Source organism: Vombatus ursinus, unplaced genomic scaffold, assembly GCF_900497805.2.
Source record: "Vombatus ursinus unplaced genomic scaffold, bare-nosed wombat genome assembly UNPS02011572.1, whole genome shotgun sequence".
Lineage (NCBI taxonomy): Eukaryota > Metazoa > Chordata > Mammalia > Diprotodontia > Vombatidae > Vombatus > Vombatus ursinus.
The window spans coordinates 1,024,758-1,042,300 of NW_020951350.1; the positions used below are offsets into that span (position 1 = coordinate 1,024,758).

The window sequence follows — 17,543 nt, forward strand, 5'->3', positions numbered from 1 at the left end:
AGGCTGGGGCTGGTAGACCACTTGAGCCTCAGGAGTTCTGAGTTGATCGAGTCTGATAACAGTATGTTGAGCCCTGGAGGACAGGCCTAAGAAGAGACAGACTGGCCAACGTTATAAAGGGAGAAAGTCAAAGTTTCTGTGCCAATATGAAATAGGCTGATCAGGCCTATGAGTGGCCATTGTCCTTCCAGTCTGGGTGAGATAGGGAGACCCAGTTTCAAGAGAAAAAAAAAGGCAATAACATTTTAAAAAACCCTCATAAAGCACTTTCCTCATAGCCCTTTGAGGTATGAGTCATGTTGGTTTTATCATCCCCATCTTACAGATGAAAAAACAGGCCCAAAAAAATGAAATGACTTGTCCACATGCATACTAGGAATTGTTGGATCCAAGGCTCAAACCCAGGCCTGTCCTGATCAGGGCTCTTTCCACTACACAATGACTATACAAAATAGAAATGCTAGTATTCTAGGCAGTCTGATGTGGAGGGGTGTTGTCATCTTAGGAAATGAAGCCCAAACACTTTCTATTCAGAAGGCGAGGGCAGGTTGTGATAACAGCATCACAAATGGTAATGTATCTGGCTTTCTCACCATCTCTTTTGCTGTTGTTATTGTTTAGATATGGGGTGGCAGTACAGGACTTTGCAGCCAGCTGGAGAAGTGGTCTTGCTTTTCTTGCCATAATAAAGGCCATCGATCCCAGCTTGGTTGACATAAAACAAGCCTTGGAGGATTCTGCCCGGGAGAACTTGGAAAAGGCCTTCAGCATAGCATATGATAAACTTCACATACCTAGACTCCTGGAACCAGAAGGTAGGAGGCTGTTAAAATCAAACAAACAAACAAAAAATTAATTTGGATAAGCATAAGGTTGTTCGCTTCAGAGCTGGTGCTTAAAGGTAAGTACCAGCTCTGCTACTAAAAAGCTATGTAACCTTGAGAAAGTCTTTTACCCACTTTGAAACTGATCTCTCAAAGCACCTTCGTTCTCTCATCTATAAAACGAGAGGATTGGAGATCACAGTTTTCCAAACTTATTTGACCTACCACCCCCTTTTCCAAAAATAAATAAATAAATTACTCAGTATCCCCCTGGAAAATCTACTTTCTTTAACCCTTTAATGTTTTGGGTTTTTTTTTTGAAATTTGCATCATTTCAAAAAATATGAAATTTTTTTTTAAATGACACATCTTAAATTTAATAATTTATTGTAAATTTGTGGGTTTTTTCCTGCATTGAAATTTTCATGACACAATATTGTATCATGTAACCATGTAGTATTATATTGTAAACAAGTCATTACACCCACATATTCCTGCCGATGCATGCTGTACTTCCCTACAATGCGTAACCTGCCAACACTTGCTTGTTAAGACCTGTTGGTGGCTTGACCACTAGTGGGTTATAACTTGCATTTTGGTGTTTTCTTGGAAAATATTGTAATCACTATTACTTTAACTCTGTTACACAGTAGATGAAAACTGTATTTATGGTTTTTTCAAAAATTTCTTTTATTCACTTCTTTTCTTGTGCTTCTACTGCCCCCTTATTTTTATTCAACGCCCCTCAGTTGCACTGGAAGCTACTACCGCCCCCTTGGATCATTCCAGCACCCCCCAGGGGGTAGTATTGCCTACTTTGGGAACCTATGGATTAGATGATTTCTTAAATTCCCTCCCAGCTCTCAATGTATGATCTAATGAATCTGCCTCTTAAGATGAGGAATTTGGACTAATAGATGCTTACAGACCTTTCTATCTCTGATTATCTGAGTCTGTTTTAATTTTTGTTTGTTTACCAATATTAATATTTGTGTGTTTCTTAACAGATATAATGGTTGACTCACCAGACGAACAGTCGATTGTGACATATGTGGCACAGTTCCTAGAGCGTTTTCCAGACTTAGAAGGAGTATGTTTTTTTTTCTTTTTCTGGCTTCTTTCCTTTCTTTCTTCCAGAGTTCTGAACTTAGAGTTAGAAGAGACCTGTGTTCAAATCCCAGCTCCCATATGTTAACTGTGTGGCCTTAGAAAAGTTGTGTCACTTCTCTGAGTCTCAGATAATGATACTTGTATTACCTGCCTCAGAGTTTTTGAAATGAAAATCCTTTGTAAACCTATACCAATTTGAGTTGTTAATTCTTCCTTCTTTTTCTCCCTTTTATTCTTTATTTTGTTCTTCTTTTTCTCCTTTTTTGTTTTTCTTCCTTTTTCCCTCCCTCTTTCCCTCCTTTTCTTTCATTTCCTTTGCTTTCTTTTCCTTTCTTTTTTTTATTCTCCTTTTCCTTTTCCCTCCTTCCACTCTTATCAGTCCTAATTTAAGATTTCAGAGTTGGTAAAGCTGGACTTTGGGCTATGTATTCTGAGTGAGATATGTAGCTGGTAAATTCACAGTTAAGTTTCAACCAGGAAAATTGCCCTGCCAAGGTTCAATCCCCCTTTCTGCTATCATATATCACTTATTACATTCTTGAAGATAAAAAAAAAGTGGTTTCCAAAATCCAGGCATGTTCACTCTGTGCAATCCTGTTTCTTGGTAACTCTAAGCTACATATCACATTTTACTGAAATCCATTGAAAACTACAAGAGAGCTGCTCATTTGAAGAATAGGCCGCAGCTGTTTTGTTTACCTCAAACTGAAGTAAAAATTGAACTGTAAGTTCAGCCAGACCCTCTTTATTTGTATTTAATCAGGCAGATTCCAAGCCTGTTAAAGAGTCTACCACAGTAGACAGAGGACTGGGAAGACCTCAGTTAGAATCCTAGCTTGCTACAAATTACTTGTGTGATTGGAATCAGGTCATTTCATCTCCTCTGTTTTAGAATGAAGGAATTGGATAGCTAAACTCTAGAGGCCTGTGCAGCTCTAAATTTTATGAAATTAGAAAAGGCATACCCCCTTGAAACCTTTTTTATTAGTCATCATTCTGTTCAAGATGGAAGATAAACCACAGATTGGAATTAGCATTGTCACAGATATGGTCAAAATTGGTCAGATCCTTCAAAAGTTACCATGGAACAAATGACCAGATAAGTGTGAAATGTAAGCCAATTGAGTTGAAAGAAGGCCTTGCTTCCTTAGTCATGTTTAGTCTGGAGAAGAGCAGACTTAGGGTAGACATGAGCTCTTCTGTTCAGTAGTTGAAGGACCAAGATTTGTTCTGCTGGTTCCAAGAGAACAAATTCCTAGTTATAGATTGAAGTTACAGGAAGGCAAATTTTGGTTCAGTAGCAGGAGTTGCCTATCAGTTTTAGAATAATTATCAAAGGGAATGAGTTCAGAAGTGGAAGTCAATCAGTAAACACTAAGTAAGTGCCTACTATGTGCCAAGCATGTGCTTAGCACTATGGATACAAAAAAATGCAAAGATAGTCCCTTTCCTCAAGGAGCTAATAATCTAATGGGGGAGAAAATAAGCAAATATGTACAAACAAGCTATATACAAGATAAAAAGGAGATAATTCAGAGAGCAAAGGCACTGAGATTAAGAGGGATTGGAAAATGCTTCCTGTAGAAGATGGGATTTTAGTTGGGACTTAAAGGAAGCCAGGGAAGTCAGTAGATGAAGATGAGGAGGGAAAGCATTCTAGGCATGGTGGACAGCCAGAGAAAATGCCCAAAGCCAAGAGATGATGGAGTATCTTGTTTGCAGAACAAGAAGACCAGAATCACTGGATTGAAGAGTATGTAGTATAGTGGGAGTAAGGTATAAGAAGACTGGAAAGGTAGGAAGGGGCTATGTCATGAAGGGCTTTGAATGCTAAACATAGGATTTTATATTTGATCCTGGAGGTGATAGGAAACCACTGAAATTTATTGATGAGGGGTGGGGGGAGAGGGTAACATGGTCAGACCTACACTTTAGGAAAATCTTAGGATGAATTGAAATGGGGAGACTCTTGAGGCAGGCAGACCAACCAGCAGGCTATGACAATAGTCCAGGCATGAGGTGATGAGGGCCTGCCCTAGAGTGGTGGCAATGTCAGAGGAGAGAGAAGGGAAATATTTGAGAGAGAGATTGCAAAGGTGAAATCAACAGGCCATGGCAACAACTCGTATGTAAGAGGTGAGAAGTGGTGAAGAGTTAAGGATGACTTAACTTAGGTTGCGAGCCTGAGGAAGTAGGAGTATAGTGTTATCCTCTATAGTAATAGGGAAGATGGGGGCGGGGAAAGACTTATCGAGAAAGATAATGTAATGTACTAGCAGCATAGTGGAAGGGCCCAGTCAGTTCTAGATCACATTAAGCAAAGGACTACACTGAGCCTTCCTTTGCTATTGTCCATGGCAGTGCCTTTTTCAACAGGTCCTTCATCAATGTCTATGTTTGCACTCATTGCCACTGGCCCCAGTTTTCCACTCTGCTGGGGCAAAACATTGCCTCCTTGTGTCAGGGTCTGGCTGATCCTTGCTCCCCTATTCCAGGACTTGAGTTTTGCCACAGGTATGGCCGCTGCCTGAGTGTCCCATGTCAGATGCTCTTGTAGGCATTGCCACTGCTGAGGCCTGTGATCTGGCCCCTCCAGCACTATCACAGGTGCCACCAATGCTGAAGTCTTTGTGGTGCTGCCACTTTCCTTGACCCTCTCCCCCTCCTGTGTCAGGGCTAGCTCTCTCCCCACCCCCAAACCAAACCTTGAGCACATCTGCAGGAGCTGCCATGAGTACTATTACTGCCCCTTCAAAGCTGGGGCCTACACTGGGCCCTAGGGTCCATAGGAGTTCCTCATCTATCCCTCTCTGGAAGTCCCAGATAGAAAGAAGTTATAGTTCACAGTAGTGAGAGTAGTATCTCTCCTTTAAAGCTTTAAAAACTGATGCTTCCCCCCACCTACCCCTCATCTCAAATCCTCAGTAAATCACCTGGTGTGCATTTGGTGCATTTGTCCTTAATCCCAATTCTGGAAGGTCTCTAGGTTTCAATGGAAAATTAAGCACTGTATTTTCAAGTGCACCAAAGTTCAAACAAAGCACACCTGCTACAGTTCCCAATGGCCTCCCAGATGACACATAAAAAGGCTCAAGCAGTTCCTTCAGCCCAGTTTCTGGACAATCTCAAAATTCCAGTCTTTAGGGAATTCCTGGGACTACCACAGCTGGTGGGTCTGGAGATCATTGTCATTTCTAATACAAAAATTATGCAAATTCAACCAACAATAATTTAAAGCATTTTCCATTTTGAAAGCACAGTCCTTAGGCACATTCCTTCAAGAGCATATTCATTCACGTATCTCTGGTTGCTGAATCTCTACAGACAATTTACTCTTGAATGGCCCCAGGATGCCTCACAGTATTGGTGCCAGCACCACAAGCAGCATGGATGTCACCAAGGGCTTACTTTTCTCTACTTCTGTGAGACCATGAGGAGCCAGTCCTCATGCTTTTACACACCAAATGTTGTAGGCCAGACCTGACTCAAGCCTGTCTAGTTGTACAGGTTTAAAATTAGAACAAAATAAGATGTTTATAAACCACCCAACAGTGAACAAATGGTCTACTTAGCCATAATAGGGAAAGTAATATTCAACAAGGAAAGGAGTAGTTGTGCATAGCTTTGCTGCCTCTGTTCTGGCCACGCTGGTCTGTTGGCCAGAAAGAGGAGCCAATTCCTTCATATCCTTGCTTTTTGTACTTAAGCCATCAAGAAGCTTCATGAGTAGCCCAAGCTTTAGTTTCCCAAGCCAATTAAATCTTAAAAACAATTTCAGTATTTTAAAGGAAAATTTAGCCTTGCCTACATGACAGATTATGTTCCTACAACGGTAGGCCATGTAAAAGTAAAAAAATTATCCTTGATATCTAAGTGCAAAGGTTAGATTAAATAGGAAGGTGCTTACTGAAGCAGTTAGGTAGCACAGTAGATAGAATGCTAAACCTAGAGTCAGGAAGACGTGAGTTCCAAGTCTTCCAGCATACTGGATGTATGCTGCCTCAGTTTCCTCATCTACAAAATGGGGATAATAATAGCATTTACTAAAATAAAGGATAAAATGAGATGCTATTTGTGAAGTGCTTTGCAAAACCTTAAAGTGGTATATAAATAATGTTGTAGTTGTTATTAGTGAACCTCCCTTTCTTTGCAACATACAATACCCGCTCAACTTTTGTGGTTTAATTACTAACTTCTAAAATTGTCAGTCCTGGAACTTTGATGAGAATCCTAAGTTCCAAGTTTCAACTCAGCTTTAATTCAACAAAATTCAACTTGACCAATATGAATTAAGCATTTATAAGGCAGTGAGTCACATATTTTAGATGCAAAAATAAAATAATAGAGCCCCTATCCTAAGACTTTTTACCTGGGGTATCTGTGGGGTGAGGAAAGAGATACAATTCAATAGGTACATATACATATATATATATATATATATATTTAACATAAAGTAAGTGGTGAAGGGGCCAAGATACCAATGCACATTGGTACCCTCTCTGCAATTTACCGAATTTCCTGGAGAACCCAGAAGTTACCTCCCCGGGGTCACAGAGCTGGTATGTGGCAGAGGCAGGACTCAAACCCAGGTCCTTCTTACTCTAACTTTCTACCCACTGTGCCACACTACCTTTCATGATGTTAACGATAATAATAACTGATTTATGTTATAATTTAAGGTGCACAAAGCACTTTTCCATATATTGCCTCATTTCCTCTTTTCAAAAACCCCATGTGGAAAATGCTGAGTATTGCTACTTCCATTTTACAGATGAGGAGACAAACTAAGAAAAATTAGCTAATCACTTAGCTAGTAAGCATAGAGTAAAGATTTATACACATGCCTGCCTGACTTCAGGTTTAGTGTCCTATCCACAATGACGTACTGTCTCTGTCAATAAAAATTGAGATGTTTGAAAGGGAAAATGAGTTCAGTTTGGGCCTCTTGAGTTTAAGGTACCAGCGAGACATCCAGGTGGAGAAGGCCAGCAGGAAATTGCAGCTGCCAGACTGCAGTTCAGGGGAGAGATTAGGCCTGAATATATAGATTTAGGAGTCTCATGCATAAAAGTAATCATTGAGCCCTCTGGGAGCAAATGAGATCACCAAAGGAGGAAATACAGAGAAAAAAGAAAAGAGGTCCCAGGACAAAATTTGGGGTACACTCCCATGTTGGGAGGAAGGAGATGGATGGTGAACCAGCAAAAGAACTGAAGAGTAATTGTAGGAGAGAATTAGGAGAGAACAATATAATTTAAGCCATAGGAAGAGAAAGAATCCAGGAAGAATGGGTGGTCAACAATAATAATAGCTAGCATTTATAAAGAACTTTAAGGTTAGCAATGCACTGTACATATGTTATTTTATTTGATCCTCACAGCAACCCTGTGTGGTAAGGTTGTAAAATAAAAAGATGTAGGAAATTTGAGATAGACGAGGACTGAGGAAAAATCCGTCACTGAATTTAGCAATGAAATCATTAATAATATTTCAAATGCTCGTTTCCTTAACGTTCTGGAAGTTAAGTCATTGAAGGCTGTAGCCATGATTGAGCAGATCTTATACTTCATCATCCTGTGGCCCAACTGACCTGGGAACACAGACTTGGAAAGGACTGTCTTGCTTTTTTAGGGAATAAGAAGCCACAGTTCAGTAGGGGAAACTTGGAACTCAGAGTAAAAAAAAAATGCAATTACTACCTAGTAGTTTCCCTTTGAATCCCAGATTTTGCAGCCTGTCCAGAACAATCAAAGATCTTCATTAACTGAGAACTTTCTGAAATACTCAGTACAACCAATGTGTTCTTGCAATATAGGAAACACTGTATGAGGCCATGAAGAAGACAGAAAGTTTTAGTTCTTGCTCTCACGGAAGCTTCCAGTCTAACTGTGGGGTGAAAGAGAGGGGGGTAAAGAGGGAGAGAACGGGACATATGAGTCATACAGAAATAACTAAAACATGTAGCCCTGGCTTAGCAGCCATGTCCACAAGCAGGACAGAATACTTGAAGAAAAGAACCCATTGTTGTGCAAGATTGAGCTGACCTTAACTCTCAATCTCATCCTCTCCCCCTGTGCCCAATAGAAACAAACACTTGAAAACTGATTTGTGGGTAGAATTTAGAAAGGAGTTAGAAACATGAGAGCCAGGCAAGTAGGAAGAGGACGTAGAAGATAGAGAGAGGAACCCCATGAGAGGAGGGATGCGTGATAAAGAGACATGCAAATGAACAGCTACTATGGAGTGAGCCATCAGAGCCTGTCGGGGGGCAGTACTGATCTTGTGGTGCCATCACAGCTCAAGGCAAGCCATGGTGCCAGGGATGTGCAGCTCCAAGGCCTGCCAATTAGCCAAGGGCTAATCTGGTGACCCCTTCCGCCACCCAGCTCCCAAAGCTACTCGTTCCCCCCCCCGCCTTTTTTTTTTTTTTGGTTAGTTGTAAGAGTTTGTTACTTCTTTTACTTTCAGCTTAGATTTTAAAACCCTGTTGGCCAACAGAAATGCTACGTTGTATATGTATTTTATTTACGGCTTACAACTAAATGATAAGAGAAAGTGTGAACTATTTTAGAGAGACTGAAAGTTTAGTTCTGACTGAACCTATAATTTTGGAAGCTAATTTAGGAGAGGACAAAGTGGAAGAGGATTATTGGCCTGTTATAAGCTTGGCGTATGAATTCATAGTTATAGTACAATGTAGTCATAGTACATGAGAGTAGAGTAAGTGGGTGAAGATAGTATAATAACTTAAACTGGAAAGGCAGGCAGTAACAGATTAGGGAGAACCTTTTAAGTGTCCAATTAAGGAATTCAAATATGCCTAGGTAAGGAGTCCAGTGCCTAGCATATAATAGGAGCTTAATAAATGCTTGTTGATTGATTGATGAATATGAGAAAAAAAGCTTGGAAGGCTACAGTTCTGAGTCTTAGTTTCTTTATCTACATTATGAGGGAGTTAGACTGTAACAGCTAAGATATCTTCCAGTTCTGACATTCTGTGATTCTGTGGTTCACTAGAAAGAGCACTGGATTCAGACATTTAACTGTAAAGGGAACCTGGGCTCAAATCTTGGCTTGGTCATTTGCCATCTGTACCAATTTGCACAAGCCTCTTAACTTTTCAAGATTTCAGTTTTATCATCTACCAAGTGAGGAGTTTAAAATAGATGAACTCCAAGGTCTCTCCCAGCTCTAAATTCTCTGACCTATCATCTCTCTGCACTTTAATAAGTTCTTCTATAAAAGGGGGTGGGGGAGAGGAGACAAGAGGTAAGGGCTAAAACTAATAATGCCTAAGCTCTAATAATCTATGTTTTGTATCAACTGTAAACATTTTTCATATTTCATGTTTCCCATAATTGTTTGCAGGAAGATTTCATGGATCCTGATAAGGAGATTCCTATTGAATCTACCTTTGTCCGTATCAAAGAAACCCCTACTGAACAAGAGAGCAAGATTTTCCTTCTCCCTGAAAAGGGGGAACCTACATATACAGTTAATTGTGAAACCAGTCAACCACCTCCTCCGATAGTCTTTGTCTGTGATACCTCAGAAGTGGGAAAGGAATTGGTCACAAATGAATGTCCCAGGGAATCTTTGGGTCATAGGGATCCTGATAGCCCAAAGAACCACCCATCCCACATTGCTGAGCAGGCATTTCCAGGAGTCTTAAATAAGCCAAGTGACATTAATGAATCATTATCAGAGCCATCTATTTTATTACCTAAAAAGGCTGGCCATAGGCCTGACTCTCTGCCAATTAAGAAAACCGTCCATTTTGAATCAGACATATCTAGAGATGCTTCATGCAGCAAGGACATTCCCTTCAAAGCAGATTTGGGGAAGGTAAATGAGCCATTCAAACAGGATGATTCTGTCTCATCATCTGGTGTAAATAACAAAATAAAACCCAAAGAGGTACATGTGAAAACACTGGGCTCAGCTCTCAACAAAATCCTGGATGATTATCCTTTGACACATAAAAAAAATAGTGGTTTTTCAACTTCTGAGTACTTACCAGGGACTACAGAAGGGAAGGATGTTGAAGCCAACAAAGGACATGATAGCCCTCCTTCATTAGAAGTCAGAGGTCATAAATTGATTGAAGAGACTCTAGATGAAGTTGCAAAGTTTGAAGAGATGTCATTGAAGGCTCTTCAACAACGCACTGAAATGAAAGGCTTGACTAGCCTCAGCCAAACCCTCTATGACAAAAATTCTTCCCCTGATGAGAAGAATGCTGCCTGTGGTAGAGTTCCAGAGGCAAATGTGGAGCAGTTGGCTAAAAAAGCATCTAAATGTCATCGTAAAATGAAAGATTCAACTGTGGACAAATCTGACACTGACTTGCATAGCTCTGATATGCCCATAATTGACCCCAGTGATCATTCGTACCCAACTTCCCCTGGCAAGGATATCTATAGTTACATTTGGCACCTACAAGAGAAGAATTTGATGCCCGAGATGGATCTCTGTGAAAAGGCAAAACAGAAGTCTGTTCACCATGACCATGATGAAAACACTTTACCTGAAGATCAGCTGGAAATTCAGGATGATGCAGATGATGAGATCTCTACCCCACTCAGTAGCAGTATCAGTCTTGAAACTCTCGATCAAAGTGAAGACAGCCTTGACTTTAAGATATCTCCTCCTTCTTCAAAAGTCTCAGTGATCCCCCATGACCTTTTCTATTACCCCCATTATGATGTTCCCTTATCTGCTGTTCTAGAAGCCTATGTGGAAGCCTCTCATGGCTCTCAGAATGAAGAAATAGTTCCGGACAAATCCACAGAGGATGCTCAGGAACTTGCCACCAAAGGGGAAGACCATCAAAAATACTGCAAGAGCAACCCTAGCTATTCAGTGACTGAAGTGAATGCTGAGGTCCAACAGATGGATCATCCTGGACACCTAGCTGAAACACAGCCATCTGCAGAAACTGTTGAGGCAAAAGTCCATGTGGAACATAAAGGAAAGGACCCCCCAAATGGTGGCTCTGTGGACAGCTCTCAGGTACTTATTTGATATTGATTCCAGTGACCCTTCCCAAACCCTTGTTCAGTTCAACAGTGACTGTGTATCTTCTATATATATATATTTGTGAGGGAGATGACAGTCTTATAGCTAGGTCTTAATTAGTGTGAACAAATGAATCTTCTAAAATGATCACATGTATTAGAATTTGTACTATTTAAAGTTATAATTATGTAAAATATAATCATTGGTTCTAGCCCAGTTTAAATGTGTTATCCAAATTCAACCAGTGCAGTGTTCAGGGGGGATTCATTATCCAGGCTAATCCAGATGTCTGATTATAATAGGAGGGGGGAGGGGGAGGGGGAACTAAAAAACAGAGACATCATTATAGTATAAGACAGAATGTGAAAGCTTGAGAAGAGAAATAGAAATAATATGCAGTGGGATTTCAGGATAAGGAGAGGTTACTTCTTACCTGAGGATTGGTAGAGGTAAGGGTGAGGAGTAATCAGGAATGGCTTCAAAAAGGAGGTGAAATTTGAATTGGGCCCTGAAGGATGGTTAGGAATTTGATAAATTAGTTTGAAATTGGGCAAGTTGCCCAAAGTTATAGGGCTTTTGGAGCCCAGTACCTAGTTAAACATCAACTAAAAGATTTAACCCAGGCCTTGAAATTGTATATAAGGAAGAGGAAAACTCCTTCCCACCTTGATCCTGTTGGGCATCCTTTTAACTAAAAGATTGGTTCCTTTCATCACATCCTCAGAAATAGGAGCTGAAGAGTTAAAGTCTGAACTTGAAATTTTGAAGGCTGAATAGTTAAAGGTTATGTAGAGGCTGGATCTGAACTGGACCCAGGATGGCTAAAAGAAAACCCATATACATGTGTCTACTTAGGAAACAATCTTTATGTAGATGCAGCTGTAGAATTTAAGGTTCACCAACCCTCAATCAGGTTCCCAGAACACTAGTTCCTCTCAGAGCTAATCCAGGACATTTTGCCTTTAGTCTCAGAGACTTTGTTTTTCATTAATTTTCCTACAGTATGATCAAAAGAGTATTGACCTTGGAGTTCAGACATCCTTGGTTTGAATCCTGGTGCTACCATTTACTAACTTTTTGACTCTAGGCAAGTCAGTGTCCCTATTCAGGCCTATGTTTCCTCATATTTAAAATGGAGACAGTAGTATTTGTACCACCTGCTTCATAGCATCTTCATGAGAAAAGCACTTTGTAAAGCTTAAGACATGGTAGAAATATGAATTGCCCTCTAAATTGTTACTGATCCCTAAAACCTCCAGCTCAAGTCATTGAGTATCCTAGACCTACCTTCCTTTCTCCTGAGTCATCTGGACTTCTTCAGGCTGCCACCATTTTTAGGCTTCCTGGTCTTTCATTTCTGCCCCCATGAATCCACATCCTCAAGGCTGAAAAAGCAACTTTCCAGGCCCAAGGGACAAGATAGCATAAAAATTCTAAAATAATATATTAAGGCAAGGTAATTAATTAGAAGACCATATAAAAGAAGTCTCCACTGAAACCCTACTTTAATGCAGCATCATAGTATTCTGTTTCCAAAGGCTATTCTAGTGGGAATAAGCTTTGGAAAATTCTACAAAGCTAGAAATGCCTTGAGTATAGGCCCAGCAATGAATTGTGTATGTATATGTATATGTATTTGAATGCGTGTATTTGTACACACATTCATGTTTTGTCTGAGGACCAGTTTAATTAAATTTGGGGAAAGATCAGCACCAGATTGGCTGCAGGGAGGTGATATTCTGGACCTCATAACTCCCGAGAACCATCCTACTAAGATGATCTGTTGATAAAAGGATTCACAGATCCTTGAAGAATTAAAGTATGAAAGGAATCTACCCAGTACTAACCTGAATAGAATCCAAGCTTTCTATCCTATTCCTTAATTGAAATTAACCATACGTAGTCTGGGCCATCCTGATTTCCCCCTAGGCAGAAAGCATCTTTCTCCTCTGGGCCCCTCTTCTCTTCAGAATACTCCCAAAATTGTACAACCTGAACTCTTTAGATCTAGCTCTTTGGTTCATTTTCTAATTCAAGATTCACACTCAACCAATGAGGAAACTTCATGAAATAATGGTAGATTTATGATAACTCCACCTACATTATTTCTCTCAACCCTTTCCTACCTGTCCCCTAAGAGAAAATTTAAGAAATACAAAACACATATCATTTTCCTATCAATTTAGAAAGATCATAATTCAACCCAACACATGGTTCATGCTCTGAATTTACAAAGGCAATTGCTTTCTTTATAAGCTCATTAATTTGAAATTCACTAATCTAAAATTTGGAACCAACATATATTTAAGTGCTTACTTAGTGTGTTTTAGGTATGGACAGATGGAAAAAAAAGTCATACTGCAATCCCTGACCTGAAGGGGTCTGTAGTTAAATTGGGGAGGTGAACAACAAAGCTATAAGGAGCTAGGTAACAATTTAAGACAACTGTATTGGAGATTGTTGCAAGTATCATAAAGCTTCAGGTGAATAATTGCTCAATGAATGATTTGTTACACTGTAGTTCTAAAACCCTAAGATTGCTCACATCAGAAAAAAGAAAGGGTCAGAGAATGGGAGCATGGTGATGACAGTAAGAAAAGGTTTAATGCCAAAGAACCATAGACCCTTAGATTTGGAAAGGACCTCACAGGTCCAACCAGTACTTGAATAGAGAACCCTCTGTAAGAGCTCTTAACAAATGATTATCTAGCCTCCTCTTAAAGACCTCAAATGACAAAAAACGCCCTACCTTGTGAGGAAGCTCTTATTGTTTTTGGAATATCTCTAATTTAGGCCTGCACAATCTGCGGCCCACAGGCATACCAAAGGATTTTGAGTGGCCCTCCAAAAATATAGAGGATGCTCTACATTTTTCACGGGCCACCTGAAATCCTTTGGCGGGTTGCAGGTTGTGCAGGCCTACTCTAATTCAGAGGAGATTTTGCCTTCCAATGAACCCAAATCCATCCTCAACCCAAATTTCCACTGATTGGTTCTTGTTCCTCTCCTCTGGGGCTGGACAGAACAATTTTAGTCCATAATAGCCTTTCAAATACTCCAACAAAATTATTTTTTCTGGCTCAGTTCTTTTCTACTAGAAGACTTCTACCCCAGACTGAGGCCCTCAAGATAGATCTGTTCCCTTAAACAAAAAGATATATTAAGTGCCTATGTTTAGAGTGCTGAACTAGGAACTTAAAAAAAAATACAAAGTTTAGAAAAGTCCTCAGTTACCAGACTCTTGCAGTTTACCTTCTAGTAGGGAAATAAGACAAACACAGATAACTATTATAGGAAATATTACACAAAAACTGTAATTGACAGTTACAAAATAAATAGAGCCACAGTTAAACTCCAAATTTTTAACCTTATATGCAGTCACACTTATAGTATTGTTCCTTTCAAATAATAACCATGGCTCCTATTTACATGGCACTTTATGATTTATAAAATATTTTTCTCACAATAGCTGTGTGAAGTATGTAATAGATATTATCATCTCATTTGGAGTCAGATTTGGATTTGGAGTCAGATTTGGATTTGGAGTCAGATTTGGATTTGGAGTCAGAAGGCTTGCTTTGAACCTCAGCTGTGGTCTTTGTTGTATGTGACCTTAGATAAGTCACTTCATCTGTTGGGATGAAATCTCCTTACTTTTTATTCAGCTGTAAACTTTCGAGTGAGAGTGGGCTGAATCAGTGATATGAAACTCGAATAGAAATGGGGGCCACTAAACCATACATAAGGATTCCTTTGGGTGCCTATTGACTTAGAAACCACTTATTAACATTATCTGTTTTGGTGTATTTTTATTTATTTTGTTAAAATTTCCCAGTTACATTTTAACCTTGTTTCTATTCCTCCCATCCCCTACTGGAGAGTGTTGTGGGCCATGTTTTGATATTTATGGACTAAATTATCTTTAATATAACTTCCAGCTACAAATCAGAATTCATTTTCCAGATGAAGAAACTGAACCCCATAGAGGCAAAATGACTTGCCCAGGGTTAGCCAGATAGAAATTATTAGGGCAAGGACTTAGTTAGAGCTCTCCTAACTCTCAAGTCCATAGCTCTTTCCACTTTACTATGTTCCAGACATGATGGTAAATATCTAAAAATCAGCTTTTGTGGGAGAGGAAATGTACTGGCAACACACTTACTAATTTAATCTACATTATTAGAATTTTCTCCATCACTTTCTTAATTCTAGATAATCAACAAAACAATAAATCAAGCCCTGATTTGCAGCATCTGCCAATTTATGAGATATAAGTCTCACACTGAAAATTTAACAATTGCCTTTTGTGAGCTGGTTCCAGCTGGTGTGCTGGAGCAAACTCCTGATGTTAACCCTTTACTATTTGGCTCATTGTTCAAGTAAATGTCTAAAGAACTATCTTATACTCAGAGGGAATTCCTCGGGGCTCTGCAAATTTACATGCTTCTTGACCTTGGATTTTGCTTATCAACCTAATATCCCAGTCCAAGGGAAAGCAAGAATGGGACGTAGCTTAATGATGAAAGCAATGGAACCAGAGTATACACCAAATAATACCAAATATAGTACAAAAATGGGGAGTACTTTGAAGTCAGTGAAAGGACTGAACACTATCCCCTGACCCTTAAAGGCTTCCTAGAAGAGAAAGAATCCGAGAAGTAATGGAGCCTAGTGGATAGTGCTGGATATGGAACCCAGAGTATTAGGGTGGCACAGTGGATGGTGCTTGGACTGGGCTTGGAAGCAAGAAAAGCTGAGTTCATTTTTTTGCCTTAGACACTTATTTACTGTGTGACCCAGGGCATGTCACCTAACATTTCTTAACCTCAGTTTCCTCATCTGTAAAATGGCCTCTAAAGATCTATTCCAGGTCATTCCCCACTGCCCCTAAACCTTAGTTTCCCTTATTTAAAATGGGAATAATAAGACTTGTATTCCCCGTCTCACCTACGTGTTGTAAGAAAAGCCCTGACCTGGATGGTGAAGGGTGGTTCAGGTTTGGATCAGTGGAGAAATATGGGAGGGCCTTCCAAGAGTCCATCTTGATATCATTTTACTACTACTTAAATAACGTATTTTGAAGTTGACCAGTGAGTAACTTCGTCTTCTGTGTCTTTTCCTTATTCTAGGCCTGCAGTGTAAGATGCACCATAAAAGAGTGGATGGATTAGGAATGATTCTGAGCAGGGCTTTTCTGCAGCACATGAGCTATGAATGCACAAGCAATGGGAAATGGATTTCTGGGGGAAATTACCTAGATGTTTAAGGCAAAACCCAATAAAAATTGAGGAAAAAAAAACTATTGGGAAAGAGGGACTCAAATGTCAAAATTGAATGTTTACTTTGCTTCAGTTCCTGGGCTAGTTGTTTCATTCTCTGCTTTGCAGTGCTGGCTTCAATATGGCTACTAACACTCAAATGTGATGTTTTCAACTTTAACAAAAAATCGTTAAGTACCTACTGTGTTTAGATCATAGTGCCAAACTTTGGAGATGAAAACTTCAGAGAAAATTTAGTACTTGCCCTTTTGGAGATTATCTCTGGAAGGGAATTTTAACACATATGAATCAAATAGCTATTATCCAAAATGATAATCAGTGCCCAAAAAAATGCAAACTCTGCACACCATGGGAGGTCTCAGGGTGGGAGGCAAGGTTCTACAGATTGAGGAGATCTGGAACTTTTGTGGGGGGAGAGACATTTGAGTTGGTCCTTAAAGGATGGGTAGAATTTCAGCAGATGGAGAGAAAAGTCATTTTAGGAGTTGGGAACAATGAGAGCCAGGGCTTTCACTCTGAAATGCATAATGCATATACAAAGTATGATTGTTCCCTTACCCCCTGCCTAGTCCCTTACCCCATCTATATGCAAACTAGGGGGTGGGAGGAACTGGGTAGCAGCACTGTGGGGAGCTCATTAGCATGAGTAAACTAGAAAGTTAAGTGGCCACAATTAAAAACATTTTTTTCCATTTTCCATTTTGTTGTACTATTTCAAGCCCAAGAAAGCAGTTTAAATCCCACCTCCCCAACTAAAGAAACTGTGACCTTGGGAAAGACATTTAATTTAGCCTCACTGAGCCTAATTTCATTGGGTCTTCATTTTTTTTTAATCTAGTAAATGAAAGAATTGGACTAATTGACCTCTAAGTTCCCTTCTATCTCTAAATCCATCATTTTTAATCTAATATCTTGAAAGACATGAATATTACTTTAGCACCAGTTAGAGTCTAGCACCCCCCTGAGTAAGGCAGTGAGAAGAGAAACGGAATGAGAAAGAGAAAGAACAGAAAGAGCAGCAGAATGAGAGTGAGCACATTAGCTCATATTAATAATAACAATAGCTCACATTTATGTAACAATTTAAAGTTTATAAATATTTCCCATTTGAGCTTTGCAGAAACCCTAGCAGGTAGGTGCTCTTATTATCCCCATTTCACAGATGGAAAAACTGAGGCAGATGGAGGTTGTGACTTTCCCAGAGTCAGCCAGCTAGTAAATGTCTGAGACTGTATTTGAACTCAGGTCTTCTTGACTGCCAAATCCAGTGCTCTCTCTATATATATACCTGCTTTAATAAAGAAGCAATGAA

At 39.7% G+C, this 17,543-nt stretch overlaps 1 protein-coding gene across 2 annotated transcripts in view; it reads left to right on the forward strand.

Moving 5' to 3' along the window:
• CLMN (calmin) overlaps positions 1–17,543 on the forward strand; it is a 158,037-nt gene that overhangs the window by 121,100 nt on the left and 19,394 nt on the right. Inside the window, exons 7-10 of one of the 2 annotated variants that reach the window (XM_027856590.1) lie at positions 622–815; positions 1,832–1,914; positions 9,303–10,946; positions 16,082–16,371. In XM_027856590.1, the coding sequence (XP_027712391.1) occupies positions 622–815; positions 1,832–1,914; positions 9,303–10,946; positions 16,082–16,123 (1,963 nt within the window). In that variant the 3' untranslated portion in view covers positions 16,124–16,371. Of the gene's footprint in view, positions 1–621; positions 816–1,831; positions 1,915–9,302; positions 10,947–16,081; positions 16,372–17,543 lie in introns of those variants that run through there. The other variant, XM_027856589.1, reaches the window with a different exon arrangement.